Source organism: Mesoplodon bidens, assembly GCF_964165515.1.
Source record: "Mesoplodon bidens genome assembly, chromosome: X".
Classification (NCBI taxonomy): domain Eukaryota; kingdom Metazoa; phylum Chordata; class Mammalia; order Artiodactyla; family Ziphiidae; genus Mesoplodon; species Mesoplodon bidens.
This window is the reverse complement of record NC_138163.1, coordinates 43,742,696-43,764,747: the sequence shown is the minus strand read 5'-3', so window position 1 is coordinate 43,764,747 and position 22,052 is coordinate 43,742,696. Positions and strand designations below refer to the sequence as shown.

Genomic DNA, 22,052 nt, shown 5'->3' with positions numbered 1-22,052 from the left:
TGAGAAGTGTCCCCGGAACAGAGCCACAGGTATGCCCAAATTACTCTGCTTCCTACTGAGATTTCAAATCAACTTTCCTACCCAATCCCCCATTTTGTTCTGAGCACTGCAGACGACTTGTAGTTACTGAAGGACAAGCGTCAGGTTCAGTCTCCTCAGTGTGCAGTGCTCATCTTGACTTCCCTGCTGACTGCAGTTTGGGGCTGATAGAGCATCCTTAGAGGGTAATTACTCAGAGTTTTCTGCCAGTACTCTTTTCTCCCATACTATGACAAATGGCACGTCAACCTTCCAGGTAGTAAATTTAGTACTGCCCGCACAGTGGTGTATGGATGTATTTTATTGTTCCTTTGACAGTCTTACAAGTTGCAGTGTCCCTCTAGCACAAATGAAGAACCAGGGGGTTGAAGAAGGGGAAGAGCCAGGGTTTCTGGGGTTGGCTGCCCAGTTTTCAGTCTTGCCTGAGCTTTCAGCTCCTGGAACATTAGAGGTCGCCTTGTGGAAAGATGGCTTCGATGTGAGACCTGAGCTCCAATTTGGGCTCTGTCGCTTAAAACTGCCTCTCTCTCTCAATTTCACCAGAGAATGAGGAGAATATCTACTCCTACCCACTGCACATGTCTGCGATTATGTATCCATATGTGAACGTCTGTGTACTCCATAAGGGGAGGTGTTATGGAAATATAAGAAATTGCTTTTTACCTTCCCCAAGACAGAAGTAGATTTTGCCTGGATTTCAATCTGAAGCATATTGCCTTGAGCACTCATCTAAATATCACAATTTCTCAGGACTAAATGTAAACAACTTTCCTGAGAAAATGTTGCATCGAGGGCCAAATTATATTGTTAGTATTTCTAAAATGTGCTTTGCTTCCAACAACTGAGGAAACTGGTGTTGTTAAAATCATTGTGTGTATCCAATATTCTTCACTGTCAGAGGAGTTTGGAGAAAACTTGCTTCTGTTTCAAATAGACTTGGGGTGGCCAATTGGTCTTACACACACTTGGCCAAATCTTGTATCTCTCTGTTTTTCTTTCTAAAGAAAACATTTGCTGCATCGTTGTGAGGGGTGGACATTGTTATGCCTGTTTTACAAGTGAAGGAGCTGAAATCCAGAGAGGCAGAGTGAGTTGCTTAAGGTCACACAGCAAGTTGGTGGCAGAGCCAGGACCAAAACTCAGGTCTCTGCGCACTCAGTCTAGCACTATTTCCATTAAATATTACATATATGATAGTTGATATCACAGCACATATGTTAGATAGGCCTTTACAGGTTTGGTGGTCTATGTGAAAGATGCAGATTCTTTGCTGATAACAAAACAGACCTATATTTTAAAACTAGGTACTCTCAACTGGAACATGCATAGTTCATAATTTAGGGTTTTCTCTCTCCACAGGCACACCTGTAACCACAGGGAAGTCTTCTGCCCATTGGCTGGTGAGCTTGGATTTGCAGGACAGTCAAAAGTGTGAAAGGTGATTCTCGTGGAAAATCTATGCTTTCATGTATATTTTTGGGAAAGATATTATAGAATATGATAGCAGGGAATAAACTTGGAGCTCGTTTAGCCTACGTAGAGGTCAGCAGACTTTTTCTGACAAGGGCCAGATAGTACATATTTTGGGCTTTGTGGACTATATGGTCCCTGTGGCAACTACTCAACTCTTTTCTTCTAGAACTAACAGGCAATACATAAACACACAGATGTGGCAGTGGCCCCAATTTGGCCTGCAGATCATAGTTTGCTGACCCCTGATCAAACGCAAATGGTTTTCAAATTGTGTTCCTTCAAGCCTGAGGGTTCAGTGGAAGCACCTGGTGGCTACTGTGGAAACCAAAGAGGAGGCCTGGAAGATTCATTCCTCGATTCAAATTCATTCCTTTGAGCTCCTTAATGTATTGAAGTTCTGCATAAGTTTTAATTTCAAGATGTGGCTCCATGGAAAACAATTCAAAGCTTGAAATCCACTGATCTAGTCCAGTTTTATTTTTCAGAGGCAGTGTCTGAGGCTCAGAGAGGTAGACAGATGGCCTGTGGTAATCCAGCTAATCTAGCTCATAAATATCAGAGCAGGGATTACATTTACGTTTCCTGACTCTTGAGTTAGTGATATTGGGAGGCAGGTGAATTTTCTTATATTCTTTGTGATGGAATGCAGCTTGAAAATTGGCCTCTACGCTTTTCAAAGGGGGGTGAACTCAAAAGCAAAATAATGTGAGGTGGAGTATATATACTGTTGACTAGTTTTTCACTCTAATGAAGGATTTTCTTAAGGCCAGTTTATGCCATGGTGCTTCTGTACTGCCTCAGTACAATGGTGATTTGAAATTTTTCAAAGGGCCTGGGGACCAGCCCTGTGTCTTTACCTCATAGAGGTTGGCTCAGCCTACTTGGAGAAGTTCATTTCAGACTGGTGTGCCTCTGTGCAAGAGTGGACCAGACTGCCCATTGATAATTTCTCAATGCAAATCCAGTCTGCATGTGGAATGTCTTGCTTTGTAAATTCTCCTTTCTTGAGAAGGACTCTAACTTCTCGGCAAATGTCTTTTTTTGGGTTAAATGTCAGTTGAGGGGCATTTACTCAGCTTAGTAGAGCTGATTTATCCTTACAGTCTATGGTGGGGAAGTATCTGGTCCTTGGAAGGCTTGCCAGTGAAATTGGACAGGTTATGTGATTAACTAATGCTGGGCATCTGTTGACACATTTTCACATCCCCAAGGGTTAATCCTTTTGATCATTTATTCTAAACTTTCCTGTTTAAGCAGAACCCACCAATTTCTAGATTGATAATTTATTGTCCCTTCAGGATATAAATACCACTGCCAAAGGAAGAATTTTTTTTTTTAGGCAAACAGTGTTACTTAGTCAGCAGAGTGCCAGAATGACATGGATTTCATCCAGGCACATTAACCAGAGATTCAAACATTTTCCTTACCAGCTTTTTCTTGTAACGAAGTTGTAAGTATGTGTTAAACGATCACCACAAGTGAAAGCATACTCTTAGGCTTTCAAAAATGTTTCAGAACTGCATTCAATATTCACGCTCCATGTAACTAACTCCAAAGGTCTTAAAATTTATGCAGTATGCATATTAGGGATATAAAAATAAACTAAGTTGGCGATTTGGGGGACAGCCATATTCCCATTCTAAAACTCCTTCATGTGGGATTTAGTGCCAAAAAGCATGACTGACTAGACAATCTTGGAGATGGGACTGTCAGCCTTTCTCACGCTGGAGCAGTTCAATTCAGGGTATAGGGAGCACAGCCATTCTATTATCTAATGAGCACCAAACTCGAACTCAGAGCCTGTGACTACCCAGCATGAGGTGTTGGACATGAAGCTATTTTTCAGGATAATTCAGGCTGTACATTGTGCAGGGACAACATCAAGGTGGGGTGTGCGTGTGTGTGTATGTGTGTGTGTGTGTTATCTAGATTTGTAGAGAGACATAGATTGGGTGATACTCGAAAGGCGGGATTCATAACAGCTTGAATGATCATCCTCGTGGTGGAAGTGATGTGATTCTAGGGTTCTGCTCCCTATCCAATGAAGAACACTTGAGGGAAGTGTGAATATTTAGCTCTGAGAAGAGACAGCTCAGCAGGTTAGGGAGAGATGACTTCATATTGGGAGCACTTTATGGAGAAGGAACAGCCTCGTTCCGTTTGACCCTACAGGGAGGAAGGATTACTAATGGATGTGTCACAGGGAGAATAATATTAGAAAAATACAAAGTAGCACTTTTTAATGAAGTGACAAGTATTGAGAGAGGCTTCTGGAAACTCAGTGAATTTCCTAGTCTCTGCCCTGTGCAAGCATCAGTGGGCCATCTTCTTGGCGAGGACATTGTAGAGAGGACGTAAACACTAATTGAGATGGATGACTGTCAGAGTTGAAGAAGCTAAGAATTCATTTGCAAATTGCTCCATTCTCCACTTTCTTTGGTTAGGTGGACACTGCTTACAGACCACTGAAAGAATGTCCGCTTTATGGTACTTTTCCACATGGACTGAACTGTCATCAGCACTTTCCTCCTAAACTTTTTATGCTCCCAAAGCTAAAGCTTAATGTAACCAAAATCACTGTTTAAGAAAAATGGCCAACATTTCAAGTTACCTTGACATAGGCCACGATCTTCAAGGAAATAGTTGCCAGGTAGAGTGAGTTCATTGCAAAATCCATCAGGTTCCACCAATCATGGATGTATTCAGTAAATCCACCATCCCACATTTCCTTAATCTCCCCCCAAATGAAACCTGAAGAATGGAGGCAAAAGGTTTATTTCTTCACAGTGTCAGACTAGACATCATATCATAGCAGGATTCCCCCAAATGAAGAAAGAGGAAATCAATGAATGAATTGGGGGGTCAGTGGAGCCCCTAGAGATAGTAATAACTTTCTTCTTTCTTTACTACCTCACTTCCCTGTCTTGAACTTGCCAAGGATAGGCTTTACCTAAAGATGCCTATATGTTATAATTTTCTGGATACTACTCACTTTTACATTGTTACCACAGTTACTGGAATGTTGTTGCAATTCAGGGCATCTGATTCTACCCTCTTCCCATTTTAGAGTAGGGGTAATTTCATCAATGAATTATTTAGGTCAATATTATTCCATAGTCCTTAGTTTCCACTATGTGCTAGAGGGAAAACTTCTCAATGGGTTTTGAGGTGAGCAAAAGCTGGCCATGGTCCAAAGTACTGGATGTTGGGACTGAAGCTAGGCTATGGGGCCCAGAATAATTTAGAATCCTCTTTGCTCCTCTCCCCTCTCATTGCGTGTGGGTTTCATGGAATTCTGCCTCATGGCATAGATGTTTCTTTAGCCTTGGAATGTGGAAAGCAGTAAAAGGTGTGGCTGTGGCCTAAAGCAGTGAGTCTCAGACTTTAAAATACATGTGAATCTACCGGGGATCATGCAGATTCTGATTCCACAGACCCAGGGTGACACTTGAGATTCTGCATGTCTCACAGGTTCCCAGATGATGTTGACGTTGCTGGTTTGGGGACCACAGTTCGAGCAGCAAGGACTTGGAGGATGGCAATTCATTGGAGGGTCCAGTGCAATGGAATTATGCCTGGAGGCTTCTGGTAAGGCTGCTTTAACCATGACTTGTGTGAATTTCCCAAGGTTTCCCTCCTGGTTGTGAAATCAGTATCCAAATAGGATGTGGACCCTGAATAAGTACTGGGATTGTGTGGAGTAGTCACAAGAAAGCAGCAGATCCAAGTGCCACCCCTCCCCCCAACCCGTTATGGGAAAGAAGGCATTGAATAGACTGATCAGCACTTGCCCTGCCTAGCTTACCTGAGCCTGTCCTGACTTAACACTTGGCTTTCCCTCTAAATCAACTGACAGACAACTTCCTTGTCCTTGATGATGTTAGGTTAACTGAAACAAGCCTTGGGTACACTGTCAATCTCACGGTGAACCCTGTGGTGCTGAGCAGCCAGGGCCTGGGGAAGAAGGAACCACATTTCTGACACTCCCAACAAAGGACTACCCCACTGCACAGAGGGAAGGTGCACTAGTTCAGGGCCAGTCCAACTGCCTATTCCAGTAGTTTCTTTAGACAGGACCAGCAGGCAGTCTGGCCATAGCTCCTGGTCTCTTTGACTCACCGAGAACCCAAGGCAATATCATCCATTCCACTACAGTCGGGGGAGGCCCCTGCACATGGAGGTCTGTCCTGATGATGTGCTGAGAAGCCAGGAGAAGCATGAAGAGGAAGGTCAGATATGACGCTGTGTGGCAGATAAACTTGATAAAGGGTTTCTTGATGAACAGCCCAAGGTTGCTCCTGGGTGAGATCAGATAAGCAATAGACAGCATGGGAAACAGGAACCCAATGGTCATGCACGTCAGAAGCTTGACTACCCAGTGTTTCCGCCGCCATCCAGGGAAGCCATCGTACCACAGAGTGGCAAGCAACTGTTGGCAGTTGGGCTGGGCCACAAACTGGGAAAAGAAGAGAACAAGTCAGGCATCTGGGATGTCCAGGTGGAAGTCTACATTCATAATAGCTCTCCTAGTTTTCAGCCAGCTGCACGGCCAATCCCCAGAGGAGGCCTGATCTCCAGGCTCCCATGCATGGGTCTAACCTCAGAGACAGCTCTACATGTCAAGCTAGGAGACTAGATCTTCCTTAGGGTTGATTATTTGTTTCAAACATTAAACAAAATCAATCACTCGGGTTTGTGCTTTGGCATGGCCCCCTATTCCCCCTCCCATTGTGTTAGAGAGATGCTTCCCCGAACCTGGCTCTGCATCAGAATCATCCAGGGAACATGAAAAAAAGTCCCAATTCCCAAGTCACACCACAGGCTGACTAAATGAGCCTCCCTGGGGAGTAGAGCCTGGGCAGCTGTTTTACAAAGTTCTCCTGGGAATGTACATGCCTCTTAATCATGGGGATGTTTCATTTCAGATGGATTCACTTTTACTCATTCCCCTAGCTTACATGAGGTCATCAACAAATGTGTACTTTGGGCACACACAAACTGGCAGCAAATAAGCTCATGCCTGTGGCTGTGGTTTGGAATGGAAGTGAGTTCCCTTTCTGATGTTTTCTTTTTTCCCTTTTGGTTCTGAGCACCTCTTGGTTGGCTAGCAAAGAATCAGGTTGCTACTTTGCCATTTATTTAACACACTCTCTAGTCTAGACATGCAAAGGAGGCAAAGCTATTTGGGGGCCAATATTATAAGACAGTATCTAACTCAGCTGGGATTTTACTTAAAGGCAATCTACAAAGTGTCAGTGATTAATAGTTAAGAGATCATCAGCATTGCAAGTCACCCTCCGGCTGTTACTTCCTGGTAAGCAGCTCAATAGGGAGTTCAACTGTCAGCAATGATTTTAAATATTGCCTCTATCTGATTACTCCAGCTTCCCATGGGAAAGGTTAAACAGCACTGCACCATACAGCTTACTAGTGCAAAGGAAGTAAAATTCTTCCATCATTTACCTAACACCCAAGGTAAACTAGTGCAATTTTACTGTCAGTATATCTGTGAAGGTCACTAGCTTCCCACCAAAACCATTCTTCTCTTCCTTGAGCACAGGCTGGACTACATCTCCCAGGCTCCCTTGCAGTGAGGTGTGGCCACATGACCAAGTTCTCAATAATGGACTGTGAGGAGAAATGATGACTGGCACCTCTAGGCCTGGACTATATATGTCCCCCATGTGTGCTCCTCCATGTTCCCTCCCCTTTCTTGCTGAGTGGGGTGTGGTAGCTCAGGGTGGCCTAGGGGCTTCTGTCAGCCCGTGTCCTTCCGTGACTATGTGGAGGAGAACTATCATGTTGACCAAGAATATCTGTCTTGGACAGTTACATGACTGAGATAATTCTATTGTGTTTGAGCCATTATCCATTTTAGGGACTAGCCTATCCTAAAGCAGTTTACTATTACTAGATAACAAACAAACAAACAAAAAGCTCTAAAATCTTTATCATGTGATCTCATTTTCTCCAAAGATGTTCACGATCCCCCTTATGTCCTCACATCTCCTTTTCACACATTTACACACAAAAAGACAAAATCCCATACAGTCCCTTTCTACTCTTCTTGGCATTATAGCTTATGCCAAAGGCTGGGACGAAAAGGTCCTAGAAAAAAAAGAATAGAAAAGTAGAAGGGTAAAGCAAAATATTTGGATGCAATGGGAGAAGCACTGGAAGCACCCAGTCTAGTGAGGGAGACACATATATAAAAAGACAGTTATGAAACAGTCTAGTGAGGGCATGGAAATGGATAGGAAGACAAGGCGTAATGGGAGCACAAAGGAAGGGCAAATTCAGACTGCTCTGCAAAGGCTTCCTGGAGCAGGTAAGACCTGAGTGGAGCATTAAAGGATGTGTAGAAGCTGGCTAGGTGTAGTGAAGGAGATGGGAAGAGAGTAAACAGCCAAAGTAGTGGGGATAACATGACTAAAGGCATGGAGGTGAAAAAGAGCGTGACTGGTATGGGGAGGTAGAGCTGTCTGGGGAGACTGCTGCTTGAACTGCAAGGCTGTGGATGGCAAGAGATGAGGCTGGAGAGGTAGGCAGGGGTTACAGAAGATCAAAATGATAGTCTTTGGCACAGCTGTGGCAGTCAGTTTTTGGAAAGTAACTTGTGAAGCATTTACCATATCCTGAATTTGCACTCCTTGCAGACTTGTGCACATATACTCCACTTTCAGAATAGTTTTGCAAATTGTACACAAACAAAGAGGGTGGAAGCTTTTTAATAAAGAAATTGCATTTATAAATGATCTGTATTAGAATATAAAAATCTTCAGTTATAGTCAATTACTACCCGTGTTGTACAACAGATACCTTCTATTTTAATCGCTAATAAAGGGCTATACAACTCAAAAAAAATGATAGTCTTTGGCCATTATAAATAGTATGACTCATTTTAAGAGCAATGAGAAGCCATAAATGATAGGTGTGTGTGTGTGTGTGTGTGTGTGTGTGTAGAGCAGTATAGTAGAGTAGTTAAGACTATAGACACGATCTAGATTGCACTGGTTCTCTCTGTTCTTCAAAGTCTTCATCTAAAGAATGGAGTTAATAACAGCATCTACCATATAGGATTCATGTGAGGATTAAGATCAGTTACTATACATGAAGCACTTAGAACTATGTGTAGCACATAGTAAGGGATCATTAAATCTTAGCTGCATATATCATTATGCATGTGCCAGAATCAGATTTAGACATTAGAAAGATCCTTATGGTTATTGAGTAGAAAATGGATTGGGGGCAGAGGGTGGGCAAAACTAGGGGCAGGAAGACCAGTTAGAAAGCTGTTGTCAATGTTGTACAAAATGATCGTGACTCAGACTAAGGTAATGGCAGTGGAAATGAAGAGATGTGCTCAGATTCAAAATATAGTGAAGAGGTAGAATTGGCAGGATGTGGTGATGGGTGGGAAGTGAAGTAATATATAGGGTGAGAGGGTAAAAGGGAGGGAGGCTTCTCTTTTGGGTGAATTGGTGAACAGTAGTGCCATTAATCGAGAGTGGGAACACTGAAGCTGGAACAAGTTTATGGAGATGCATGCATTTTTATACTTGCTGAGTTAGATTTGTCTGTGGGACATCTAAATGGAGATATCCAGACTGTAGTACTGGTGTTACACAGCAGGGGTCAGCAAACTTTTTCTGTAAAGGGCCAGATAGTAAATATTTGGGACTTCGCAGACCATATTGTCCCTTTTGCAAAGACTCAGTTCAGCTGTTTCAGCACAAACTCAGCAATACGTAATATGTAAATGAATGGGTGTAGTTGTGTGCCAATAAAACTTTATTAACAAAACAGGCAGCAATTTGTAGTTTGCTGTTCTACAGTATTGTCCCCCAGCTTCTGCCAGAACCAGATATTTGGACCACTTTGCCATCGTCTTTATGGTCTCCTAGGACTTCTCCTTGTGTATCCCCAATAACTCTGACCCAAGAAATCACTCTCCTCTAAAGCAAAAATGCAGATGTGAAACTTCTTTTAATAGTGGATATGACCATCCAACCTTTATTTTCAATGCCTCTGCTCTGATTTTCAATTTGACTGAACATAATAATTTTAAAGTTGAACAGGTTTTTATTTTCTATTTTTATACCTGACAAGAGTAGTATAGGGTGGTATGGACTCTGGCAGAACAAACTGCAATTAGAATATTATAAAACAAACTTGTCTTAAGCCACCATGTAGTATCTAATCCAAACACATCTGTGAGCTTTGAAAGCACAATCCTAATTCCTGCTTGCATATTGAAGTTCCAATTTGAGTTTATTTAATCAATCTCTAGTTGATTTCGAGAATGCCTCACAAAGAGGGACTGCAGGGAAAACAGCAGTGCCTATGTGTTGTATGCTTGATTGCACTATAAAGGCCAAACTGTACAGAGCCTAGAGCAGTAGTTTTTAGCTTTGATGAAGTCCATTTTATGTTTTCTTTTGTTGCTTGTGCTGTTGTAGCCATATATAAGAAACCATCACTCAATCCAAGGTCACAAAGATTTACACCTATGTGTTTGTCTCTGAGTTTGATAGCTTTACCTCTTATACTTAGGTCTTTGATCCATTTTAAATTAAGATTTGCATATTGTATGAGGAAGGGGTCCAACTTCATTTATTTGCCTGTGGATATTTACTTGTCCTGAGGCAGGAGATAGATGGGCCCCAGGCTGAGCAGCTAGAGTTCGTCCCCTGTGGACAGATACTTCAAGACAAAGATAATAGCAGGAGCGAGGAGGAGCTAAGCCCTGCCCAGATAACAGATAAAGAGACCACATATTTCTCATTCTCGAGGTCAAGGAGACCTTCCCTACTACACATGCGCAGAAAGGCTCCTTGTGGGGTCAAAAACGGAGGAGGTGCCACCCCATAGTAAGTGATGTCAACCTACCCATAGACCTCTTTGCTAGAATCCATCTTGGTTAGGAGGTGTGCTCGCACACGGGAGAACCCTGAGATAAACCAAATACAGACTCAGAGCCGGGCAAAGCGAGGTGATTGGCCACAGGAAACCCGGAAGAAATGCACCATGTAAGTGATTCAAACTACCACGCGGTGTAACTCTGTCTCTGAGCCTACCCGTTTGTCTATTCACACGTACTCTTTTTCCTCCTAATAAACACTTGTTTCACCACTTTCCGTCACTTTGTGGAAATTCATTTCTGCAAAGCCGACAGGCCAGGGCCTTGTCACTGGCTACTGTCCCTGATGGTCTAATGATTGGATTCAGTGTTCTCACTGCTGAGTCCTGACTTCAATCTCTGGCGGGGGAATCAAAATCCTGCTTCAAGCCAGTGCAGGCCGAGGCCACCCAAGATCAGTCCCAGCACCATTTTTTGAAAAGACTACTATTTCCCCATTAAATCGTTTCGGTACCCTGGTTGAAAATCAACTAACCATAAATATAAGGGTTTATTTTTGGATTCTTAATTCTATTCCATTGATCAGTAAGTGTATCCTCATGCCAGTACCCCACTGTCTTGATTACAGTAGCTCTGTAGTAACTTTTGAAATCGAGAAGCACGAATCTTCTAAATTCTTCACTCTTTTTCAAAATTGTTTTGGCTATTCTGCCTCCATTGCATTTCATGTGAATTTTATGATCTTCTTGTCAATTTATGCAGAAAAGGAACCTGGGTTTTTAATAGCGATTGCCTTGAACCTGTAGAACAATTTGGGAAGTTTTGCCCTCAGTGTATGTAGGGGGTGAAGTCTGATAGGTAAGTCAAGTCCCTTAGGAGTTGCAACTAGGAGCTATTCTTAACATAGATTAACTACTATACAATGAGCTCTTATAGTGTGGCAGACACTGTACCAGATTTTCACACAGATCATCTCACAGCAACCCTAAAGGCAGATATCAGTATCATATCCATTTTATAGACGATGAGACTGAGCCCAAGCTCATATTCTTGGTAAGCAGTGGAGCCAGGACGGGAGCCCTAGCTTGGCTGACCATAGACTAAGCTCTTAAACACTGTACTCTATCGATCTCTGGATGGTATGAGCTGAGTCCTGCAGAAAGCTGAATTTTCCAGTATCTTCCCCATTGGCCTTGCCACAGTGATTGAAATGCCCACATCATTTGTTGCTTTGGGTTAAGGCCTTGAAGTTATATTCATGTTTGTAGGAAGTGGTAATATGTAAAACTACTAACTACCCTTAACAGTTTAAAGTGAGTACCTCATATCAGCCAGTTATCTAGCTATAAGGGACCTACCTGCCAGTTGTCTAAATAATCACCTGACTTTAGTGCCTGATTCCCATGCTGAACCCAAGGCAGAACAGAATCTGACTTGCTCATAGCCAAGGGGATGCAAGGTCCGCGTGATTCAGTTCAGGCATTTTAACAAGTAGCTCTGTACACATGCTGTGCCCAGTTCTGTGTGGCACACAAGGGGAGAGGGTCCCAACAAGAGAGAGTGACAGTGATTCTGCCTGAAGGATCCCACTGAGAGGCCAGCCAAACTCACGTGAAAGAAGTAACGGGATGATAAGGTTTGTGTTCAGACTCCTGCACAAGCGCTACAGATGGTAAAGGTGTCAGGTTCCCAGATGGCTGGCTCTCAACAGACCAGTGAAGACCACTCCCCTCCAAATCCAGAGATTATTTTGCCAAGTAAGGACATGAAAAAAGAGAAAAAAAAACCCTATGCCCCTTTGATCTTCTGTTACCACCATTTTATAAAAAGAAAAGTCAGAATAAAGTCTAGTCATTCAAATTAGATCGATTTAGCATTAGGGAAAGCTCATGACTTTGTTATGAGGCACCACAAAGTAGGCACTCAGGGCATTCAGAGACAGGACAAGTCAGCAGGCACTTAGAGTCATAAGGAAAGGCTACAGAGAATTATTAAATCAGAGAATATCACTTCCTTTTGGAAGCCTTCCCTGATTGCCCCAGCCAGAGGCAATCCCTCCTTCTTGAGCCCAGACCACCTTGCTTCTTCCTTGTGGTATCACTTAGAGATTACCTCATGTTACATTTAGACCTAGAACCCTTGACTTGGCCTTCTTACAATGGTAAGCTTCTGAAGGGGAGGAACAATCGTGTATGTTATGTAACATTTCACATTCCAGGGGCTTTACAGGCATTTACTGTATTCGTTAAAGTAAGAAAATTTCCTCTCTGCCTCCCTGCTAAACTTCAGACCTAAATGTTCAACTGTGCAGTGGGCATTTCAAATGCATAACCCAAACAGAACTCTCTTCCCCCAAAGTACCCCCAACACACACACACGTTTCTCTTTTCACCTCACATTCTGTGTGCTCTCAAGGCATTAGTAGTAGTCATAACAGTCACAGATTAGATGTATACAGAACTTCCTTTGTTTTGGATACTTTTAAAAGCATTTTCTATATATTGATTAAGCCCAGGAGGTTGGTACTATATTTACACCCATTTTACAGATGAGAAAATTGAGGCTCAGAGAGGTTAAATAGTAACAACAACAACAATTAACATCTGAGTGCCTACTATGTGTCAAGCACTGTAGTTAGAGTTCGTTTAAGAGTAGTGAGCTAGGGACAGACTTCCCTGGTTATTGATTGAGTCCCCACTCTGCTGGGAGGAAGGTAATGGAAAATGGGAGGTAATGGAAAATGAGGGAAAGCCCCCTGGTAGGAGCAGAGGATGTGGGGTGGGGGGTGGGCTCTTGAGAAGTAAGCCAGGCTATGAGGCAGAGAAAAAAAAGCCAGTAGCAGTGAACCTTTAGTGGTTCCATTAGGAACAGGCAGTGGTCAGAGGAGAAAAGTCTTTCTTAACTCCCACCATCTACCATGTTGCCTGCCATGGAGGCTGTCAGCAAGAAAAAAATTAGATCAGGATCAAACAAGTCAGTCCCACGTTGTGTCACCTAACTGGTTATTGTCAGATGATTTTAAATTGTTCGGTGTGTACAAAAGTGCAATAGGTGAGGCTGGAAGGAAGGTCGCCTTGACGTATGTCTCACATTCAGGGGTTTGGAAGGCAGTCTGGGCCTGTTGTTCTCTGAAGTAATTGGCAGTGAGTTATCTTTGTGTTTCCTAAAAGGGATCAGCTGACTTCAAGCTGGGGGATCCACAGCTGCAAACCCTTCTTCCTTTAGTTCATTTGGAGGAAAAGAAAATCTGAAAGGTGAGAATGAGTGGCTTCCCCCGCCCCAGGGGAGACGATGAGGCTTGGGAAGAAAAATCGAATTCCTGGCTATGGCAGGATCTGAGATAAAGGGCCTTTCTCGGTGGTTTGAAAAAGTCTGCTGATCTTCAAGAATCTTCTGCGCCCTCAGCAAATGGCTGCACATTGGAATAGGCCCAACTTTCATTGCCTCAGATGTCAGTTCTTCAGAAAATAGTCTAGTTGTGTATAAAAGTGTATTTAAAAAGCCAGCAGAAATGACCCGAGATAGAACGACTTTTGTTGCTTTGTTTTGTAGTTGCCAATCAAGCTGGGCTCCGTTGAGGAGAAAAAATGCTCAAAAAGGAAATCGGTAGCAATGCAAGATTTCCCAAAGAGGGAGAAACGTTCAAAACACCTCCCTTCCCTCACCAGTGCAGGAGCTTGCTGAGCTATACTTTCATTAAGCGGTTCTGCTTTTTTACCACTGCAGCAGAAATTTGAGACGAAGAAAGAGGTTTTGGCAAGTAGTTTAGTCCCAGATTATGATGCGAAGTAGCCCCTACATTTTACATGTAGTCTCTGTCTAACACAATTTGCTATTTATCTGTTCAGATCACTAATCCATGGTGACTTTTTTTTTTTTTCTGAAAGAAAGGAGATGTGTGCTTACCCAGGGGTTATGGAGACATTTGGGACTCAGCTGGCTGTCGTTGCACTTAGCTAGTCAACTTGGTTCCTGATCTGGGCTCCCAATAGCAATGGCAACACAGGTGCAGAGGCACAAAATAAGTCAACTGGCAGTCATACCTCTAATTTCAAACTACAGCTAAACTTCACTAATTTGAACTAAATGGAGGAAAGTGAGCTAGATGCTGAAAACTCTGTTTTAGAACACATTTTAAAAATATATAATTTTCCATTTGCAAGTATACACAGCAGTCAAAATTAGCTAAATGGGATTTCCTGGCAGCTGTTATAATTCTCCCGTGTTGGAGGTAAGGGGCTCTGAAAGTATCTAGTGCTGTGGAATTAAATCCAATGCAATGGCTTGTTCTAACCATGAGATGGCAGCAGAGGGTGATGGGTGCTCACTTCCTACTCCAAAGAGGGAAATTCTAGAAGGGGAGCCTACATGGGAAAACGGCTCACCTGGGAGGGAGCAAGTGACCTAGTGTGTCAGGGCAGTTGATGAAGAGAGCCTGGAAACCACTAAAAACCAAATACGAAGTCAGACAGTACTGTATAGTGCAGGGAACTCCACTCAATAATCTGTAATGACCTATATGGGAAAATAATCTTAAAAAGAGTAGATATGTGTATATGTATAACTGATTCACTTTGCTGTACACCTGAAACTAACACAACGTTGTAAATCAACTGTACTCCAAAAAAAAAAAAATCAGACAGGATGTGGTTGGGGGTCAGCTGGGAGTTGAGATCCTACTGGTTTAAATCAAGAGGCTGGAAGGGGAAATACCTCAAGGAATAAAAATATCAAAGCATAGAGCACTAAACCATTGTGAGAATTAGATGAGGAAGCATTCAATAATGTTAGCTATTTTCAACATTATGGCTATTGTTATTATCATGAGATGCAGAACTGTTGCTTCTTGGATGGATAGTCTTGAAGTGACTATATATGTGACCTGACACAGTCTTTGCCTAGACAGTTGGCACACATCAACACTGCTTCCATGATCAGCTCCTCTGAATGTTCTGAGGATGTGTTCTGTCATGCCAGTTACTGACTTGGAATTCTGGAAAGGAGACTGATGGCGGTGGTAGCAGCGTTAGGGAGGGGAGGTGGGGAGGAATAGTGCATTGGAGAAGTACATCCAGTTGGAGTCAGTACTGTCCTCATTGTATAGTCAGATCCTATAAATACCTCTAAGAAATTCCAGAATGAAAACTGGATTGTTATGCAAGGCATCTTAGAGGACTGAGAGACAGCTTGGTAGGTAAAGGAGAGAATTTTTCATTGAGAAAGACTGGCAAGTCAGGATTGCAGGAAGGATGGCTTTTTCGGGGCTGGCTAACAAGCTAAAGTATCTCAGGAGGTTCTTTAAAGCCACGATGGAAGATTCCAAGAGTATGGTTTTGGCTCAAAGCAAAAACAGCTTGCTCCGAGTGGATTTCACTGGGTGATTTTTCAGGAGCAAGGCTTAGAGAGACCAACGGAGCTTGGCTCCTGTGTACTTAATGTAACCCCCCCATACTCCTACACCTCTCCTTCCCCCCTTCTCTCTCCCTCTCTCTCTCTCTCTCTCTCACACACACACACACACGCAGGCGTGCTCACATGGGCAAAGAAAACATGAGTCCTCAGTGATTTGAGGGCTTTTAGGAAGTCACTTTCCTTCTGCTTCCAGGAAGTACCACTCCAAAGCCAGTTCAATCAAGCCAGCAACATTTACTGAGCACCTAGTCTGTGCCAGACATGACTCCAGCGACCAGAATCTCATTCCTGAAGGAAACACCTAGCAAATAATGACAAAATCATATTCCTACCCTCCCTTGAAACCACGAGACTCTCACTAATGACTAAAATAGGAATGGGGCTTCCCTGGTGGCACAGTGGTTGAGAGTCTGCCTGCCAATGCAGGGGACACGTGTTCGTGCCCCGGTCCGGGAAGATCCCACGTGCCATGGAGCGGCTAGGCCCATGAGCCATGGCTGCTGAACCTGCGCGTCCGGAGCCTGTGCTCCGCAACGGGAGAGGCCACAACAGTGAGAGGCCCGCTTACCGCAAAAAATAAAAAATAAAAAAATAAATAAATAAAAATAAAAATAAAATAGGAATGTAAACTCAAAAAAGAAGAAGGTTTGTGTAGCTGGTGGGAGCATAGGATTAGCAGGCATTCTGAGGGAGTAATTATTGCTGCCCACTATCAAGACTATTGGAGCCTGGTGGCTTAATTTTAAAGAGAGTGGTACCTATCCTAACCCATTTCCTTTCTCCTTCCTTCTAGGGGCCAGCCTTATGGTAGGCTTTTAATCATGACTTAATGAGCACTCTCCTATGTGCCAGGTACTTTGTATTTTTGTTCATTCCTTTAATCCTTATTCCTCATGATGACTGTATGAAGGAGGTATTATTACTATTCTACAGATGAAGAATCTGAGCCACAGAGAGACTAAAGAACAAGTCTTGAGCCCAGGTCTGTGTACACCACTGATGCTCTAACCCAGGGGCCATCAAACTGGGGGCCAAATGGAGCCTGTTTCCTGTTTGCATAAATCAAGTTTTATTGCAATATAGCCACGCTTATTTTTTACATTGGCAGAGTTGAGTAATTACAACAGAGACCTATGACCTATGCTGCCTAAAATATTTGCTATCTGGCCCTTTACAGAAAAAGTTTGCTAACCTGTGGCTCTAACCATCATACAACACAGTCTCCGGTATGTAGACTTTGGAGTTAGAGCTGAGGTCAGACTCTGGCTTGGCCATGTATTCACAGTGTGCCCTTGGACATGTTCTTTTAATTCTCAGTTTCCTTATCTGTAAATGGGAATAATAATATTGCCTGTCTTCTAGGATTGTTGTGAGGATTAAATGAGATACTCCACATGAAAAGTCATTAACACAGTGTCTGGATGCCTTGCACATAGTCAATTCTTTAAAAAGTGGTAGCTGGATTATTTGGAGTATTAATGACAACGGATAGACAAAAGTTAGCTCTGTGCTAGGCACAGAGTGAGTGTTCACTTAAATACCAAATAGTCGTACTTGTCTTATTCTTGCTGATTTGCTAGAGCTTTGGAATGCTGAAAAAAGACTGAAGTTTAGAGCTGGAGGTAGAGGTGTGGGAATTATCAGGGCAGTGAACATAGTGGTTTTTTGGCCTAGAGGGGAGTTGACAGCAGAGGATTTACTCTGGAACAAGCTGTTTAATGCTTTAAGCCTAAATAAGCTTGAACCATATTATATGATAAAAGCAAGGTGTGTGTGTGTGTGTGTATGTGTAGTGTGTATGTGAGTGAGAGAGAGAGAGAGAGAGACAGAAAGCGAGTCCCAACTCTGAATTTTTTTTCTTGTGCCTTCAAAACCTCTCTCCCTGTGTTACACCTGAATGAACTCTAATTCCATTCTTCGAAAAATTTAAAGTTTTCTCTTTTTTTGCACTTTAAAAATCAACTTTATTGAGATATAACTTACAATAGAAAAGCAGCTATTTTAAGTGTGCAGATCAATGAGTGCAGTTTGAGTTCATCTTCATCACCCTAAAATTGTTCCCTCATGCTCCTTTATTTTTTTGAAGTTTTCTTAAAGATTCCAGTGTTATTTCTCCAAGTTACTATAGCAACTATAGAAAAAAATGACTGTGCAGTCTACTTCCTTGCTGTTAATCGTGCTTGTTGGTCTCCCTGATTAGACTCTAAATGTCTGTAGGGCAGAGACCTTGGCTTATATCCCCCCGGTTGAGAAGTTGTGTTGCTGCTATTAAATGATGAAGGAATATATATTTGTTCATGATGTATGCGTGTGTGTTCCTGACTAAGGAGGTCCCTGATGGAGAAGGGAGAATGAATTTCAGAAGCAAGGTCTTTGGTAGATGAATGAAATGTGTTAATGTTTCAATGCCCCATTAAGTGACAGAAAAACTAGAAAAACAAATGGGCCCCCCCAAAAAAGAAAAAACAAAAAACGAAAGGTGGGACCCTAGCTGGGGGGAGCCTTCTTCTGATGGGCGGCTACATCTCTTACTTACCTAGATGGACAAGGAAGTTACCTACAATGCGATGGAAATTCCTATATTAGGGAGGTAAACCATTGGGTTATGGCCCTGCTTTTCTCATAGCCATCTTTTTCTAATGCCTTTGTGAAGGTCAGCTTTTCACTCCCAAGGTGAGTTCCTTTGTAAACAATTTACCACCTGCAAGTGTCCAAGAGGAGACAGAGGACAGTTTTGTTTTGCTGAGGGAGGGAGGGAGGGAGGGCCGAGCTCTCTTTCCCCTCTAGGGAGAACATTTGGCTTTTTCTTTATCTGGCAGTTTTCACTTCTCATAATCTAAATTTGGTTGCCCCCCATCATTATTCAAATGGGATACATATTTCCTGACACTGATGTAAATGTCACTCAAGCAAATTCTCCTTTTTCTCGTCAGGCTGGATGGAAAGCCTATAGCTCTTGTATGGGGGGTGATTTGAAAGTCGGGCCACAGACAAGTTAAGACTTAGCCTAAGGGAGCAAGTGTATTCTCTCACAGACTATCTATCTTAGTTTCTGCATAACGTAACTTCCAGTTGATTCTATGTCTGATGAATATCAAGGCCATAACTGGTCTATACTGTCTGGAGTTCCCTGGCAGTACTTATCTTACCTTAACTGTGGTTGTCATATACTTCTCTGAAAAAGTGAGAAGATGCAAAACTGTAACCGACAGACTCAAAATTCTTGGCTTCTCAAGACTATGGTGGTTGGTTTTGTTTTGTTTTGCTTTTCCCTTTCACTTACAGCTCATATTATTACTCGGTGCATTTTAGCCAGTCATGGCAACATTTCTAAGGTATTACACTGTGTAGTCATCATACTTGAATACCCCAGAGCCGAGGTTTAATACTGTTTTTGGGGTTCAGTCTGTAAGACTTCCATGTTGATGAGATGATTACGTATGCACGATCAGATTTGTGTTTCAGAATGATCCATCTTGGCTGTACGGAAGGTGAATTGGCAAAGGGGGTGGGAGGGAGGGGACTGAGTAGGAGTCTTTTGTAACTTTCCAGGTGAGAGGCAATAAGGGCCTGAATTAGAGCAGTGGGAGTTGAAAGGAGGCGATGGTGACAGAGATATTTTGTAGATAGAATTGACAATATTTGGTAATAAATTGTGTGTTGGGGTGGAAGATAATGAGGAGTTGAGGATACTCTGCTATTAAACGGTATATGGGAATCAGGAGATCAGGACGAGAACTGGATCTGGGATAAATGTGATGAATTCATTTCAGATACATCCTGGTTGGTCTGCTGTTGAGGGAATTCTCAGGATGTGGGAATCTCAGTGCTAACATTGGGAAAGTCCTGGGCAAACCAGGACTAGTTGGTTACTCTAAATTTAGGATATGCTGGATTTGAAGCGTCTGCGGACAGTGGCCCGGAGGTGGTTGGGTATGGAGGAGTGGTTTGTAGAAAGGACATCAGAGTCAGAGGTGTAGTTTGGAGAGCTGCTGATGTAGAGATGATGGGTGAAACCGTAGGAATGGGTATGAGAATTAAGGGAAAATTCAGAGCATGATATTACAACTACCTAAAATCCCTTGTGGAATTATATCTATATCCTTGTGGATATAAATGAATGAATAAAAAAATTAACGAAGAGAAAACAGTGAGTGAGAAGAAGACAGGAGACTGGAGTTTGAGGCCCACCTACCTGTTGAGGTTAGCTATAGAAAGAAAGAGGCTGAGCCCCAGGAGATCTAAAGGGAACAAGATGATGATTTCATAAAAGCCAAGGAGGAAGAGAATTTCAAAAAGGTGGGAGTCAAGGAAGATAAATATTGAGGATAGGTGATTGGGTCTGGTGATTAACATGTCACTGGTCACCTGCAAGAGAACATTTTCTGTGGAGTCCTCCAGTCTGTGGAGTCCTGAAATCAGATTACAAGATGCTAATTAAATAGAGAACGGGAAGAAAGGAAGTATGGGTAGTGAGCATAGACTCATCTTTCTCCTAACAACGAGAATAATTTTCTCCATCGAACACCAACTCAAGATTCATGTCTTCTTACATTTTCCTGAGTGATTGCCATGCCTTCTGCTCTTCTCCTCCTGAAATTTCCTTTAGTACCTGGGGGCTAGACCGTACTATGTAGGAAAAAATATAGCTATGTGATATACTTCTTTATTTTCTGGTAGCTTCAGTGTGCTTGGTTAGTCTCCATATTTGAGTCTAAGCTTCCTTAGGGCAGAGACCACGTCTTATATCTCCCACAGTGCCAAGAAAGGCTTTCAAGAATATTTGCTAGTTATTAGGATAGGAAGGATAGAAAGATTTTCTAGTGTAGATTTTCTCACTCTCGACACTATTTACATTTTGGGTTGGGTAGGTCTTTGTTCTGGGAGACTATCCTGTGCATTGTAGGATGTTTAGCAGTATCCCTGGCTTACACCTACTAAGTGCCAGTGGCACCTCCCTTCCGGCCTCCAGTAGTTGTGACAACCAAAAGTATTTCCAGATAGTGACAAATGTCCCCTGGGGTGGGGGGAACTGACTCAGTTGAAACCCATTGCTCTAGGTGAGTTGGCCCTAGCTTATTTATTTCCCTTGTACTTCAGCAGGGGCAATCCAAAGCCACCTCCCATTGAGAAACATTGGTGTCCAGTTCACAGCCTCCAGAAAGGGACGGATCATCTTCCTTGGTTACTTGCTTTCAGTTCTGAGACCCTTACACTCATTCTTTTCTCTCTCTTCCCTGGAGTGAATAAATGGCTCAGTACTTGCACTGAAACACAAAGTACTGAAACAGTGTCAACATACTTCCCCTAGGATCCAGACTATCAAAGCAAAGCTGGAGAGAGATTTAATTACAGCAGGGGTTTGTAACATTTCTGCATCTGTAAGGGGCATTTATTAATTTGTTTGCAAAGTCCAACTAGTAGTTAATAATATTCAATATTTTCCTTTTCAAAGTATCTTTCAAGTATATTGTCTGTAGCCTCCTCAGAGATTGGCCAGAGGTTGGAGAAATCAGAGAAAGAGGGAATGTATAAAATAAAGGTACAGAAGGTTTCAGTGCCCCAGCAGAGCAAAGAACCCAGGAGTCAGTCCTTGGCTCTCATTCTTTAGGCTAAACCTGAAGTGTCTCCCTGACACTTTTAGTTATCCCAGTGGGGCCTATGGTTCCAGGAAGACACTTCTTTGTTGTAGTTCAAAGCAATGACTAGATATGGGTTGAGCTCAACTGGGGGGGGGGTGGGGTGAGGATAAAGAAAAACTCTAATATCTAGTCCTGTTCTATCACCCTGTTCCAGGCTTCTGAGGTTCCTTGGTAGTGCCCTATGAATCTCCCTACTGCCCTATGGGCAAGTCCGATACACCAGTCAGTACATTTTAATCAAGTGCCTGATAAATACCCTTAAGACACCCAAAAGTGATGCAAATAAAAGGAGTGAGGTTGCACAAGGGTCACGTTTATTTATTGAACTAAGCATCTTCCAAGTAGTCTTGGATTTTGGCCCCATAACAGCCCGTGAAATAGGTATTATTACTCTCCACCCTCTTTTTACAGAGAAGGACATGTGAAGCTCAGCGAGGTTAAATGACGTGCCAAGGGCTTATAGCGACAAGGTGACATAGCTGTGATTCAGACCCTGATCTGTATAACTCCACACCCTGTGCTCTTATCCACTATGCTGATATGATTCATTTATCTAGTCCACTTTCCCCCCATTTTTTTCAAGTGAGTAATTTACTGCATTTTATAGAAAGAAGAACTGAGGACCA

At 42.7% G+C, this 22,052-nt stretch overlaps 1 protein-coding gene across 1 annotated transcript in view; it reads right to left on the bottom strand.

The window, feature by feature from the left end:
* The window catches only part of TRPC5 (transient receptor potential cation channel subfamily C member 5), a gene marked incomplete at its 3' end in the record, with an annotated part of 134,392 nt that overhangs the window by 49,786 nt on the left and 62,554 nt on the right, over positions 1-22,052 (bottom strand). The window contains exons 3-4 of the mRNA XM_081221373.1: positions 5,632-5,968; positions 4,124-4,263 (exon numbers count right to left, since the gene is read on the bottom strand). Coding sequence (XP_081077499.1) covers positions 4,124-4,263; positions 5,632-5,968 — 477 coding nt within the window. The remainder of the gene's footprint in view (positions 1-4,123; positions 4,264-5,631; positions 5,969-22,052) is intronic.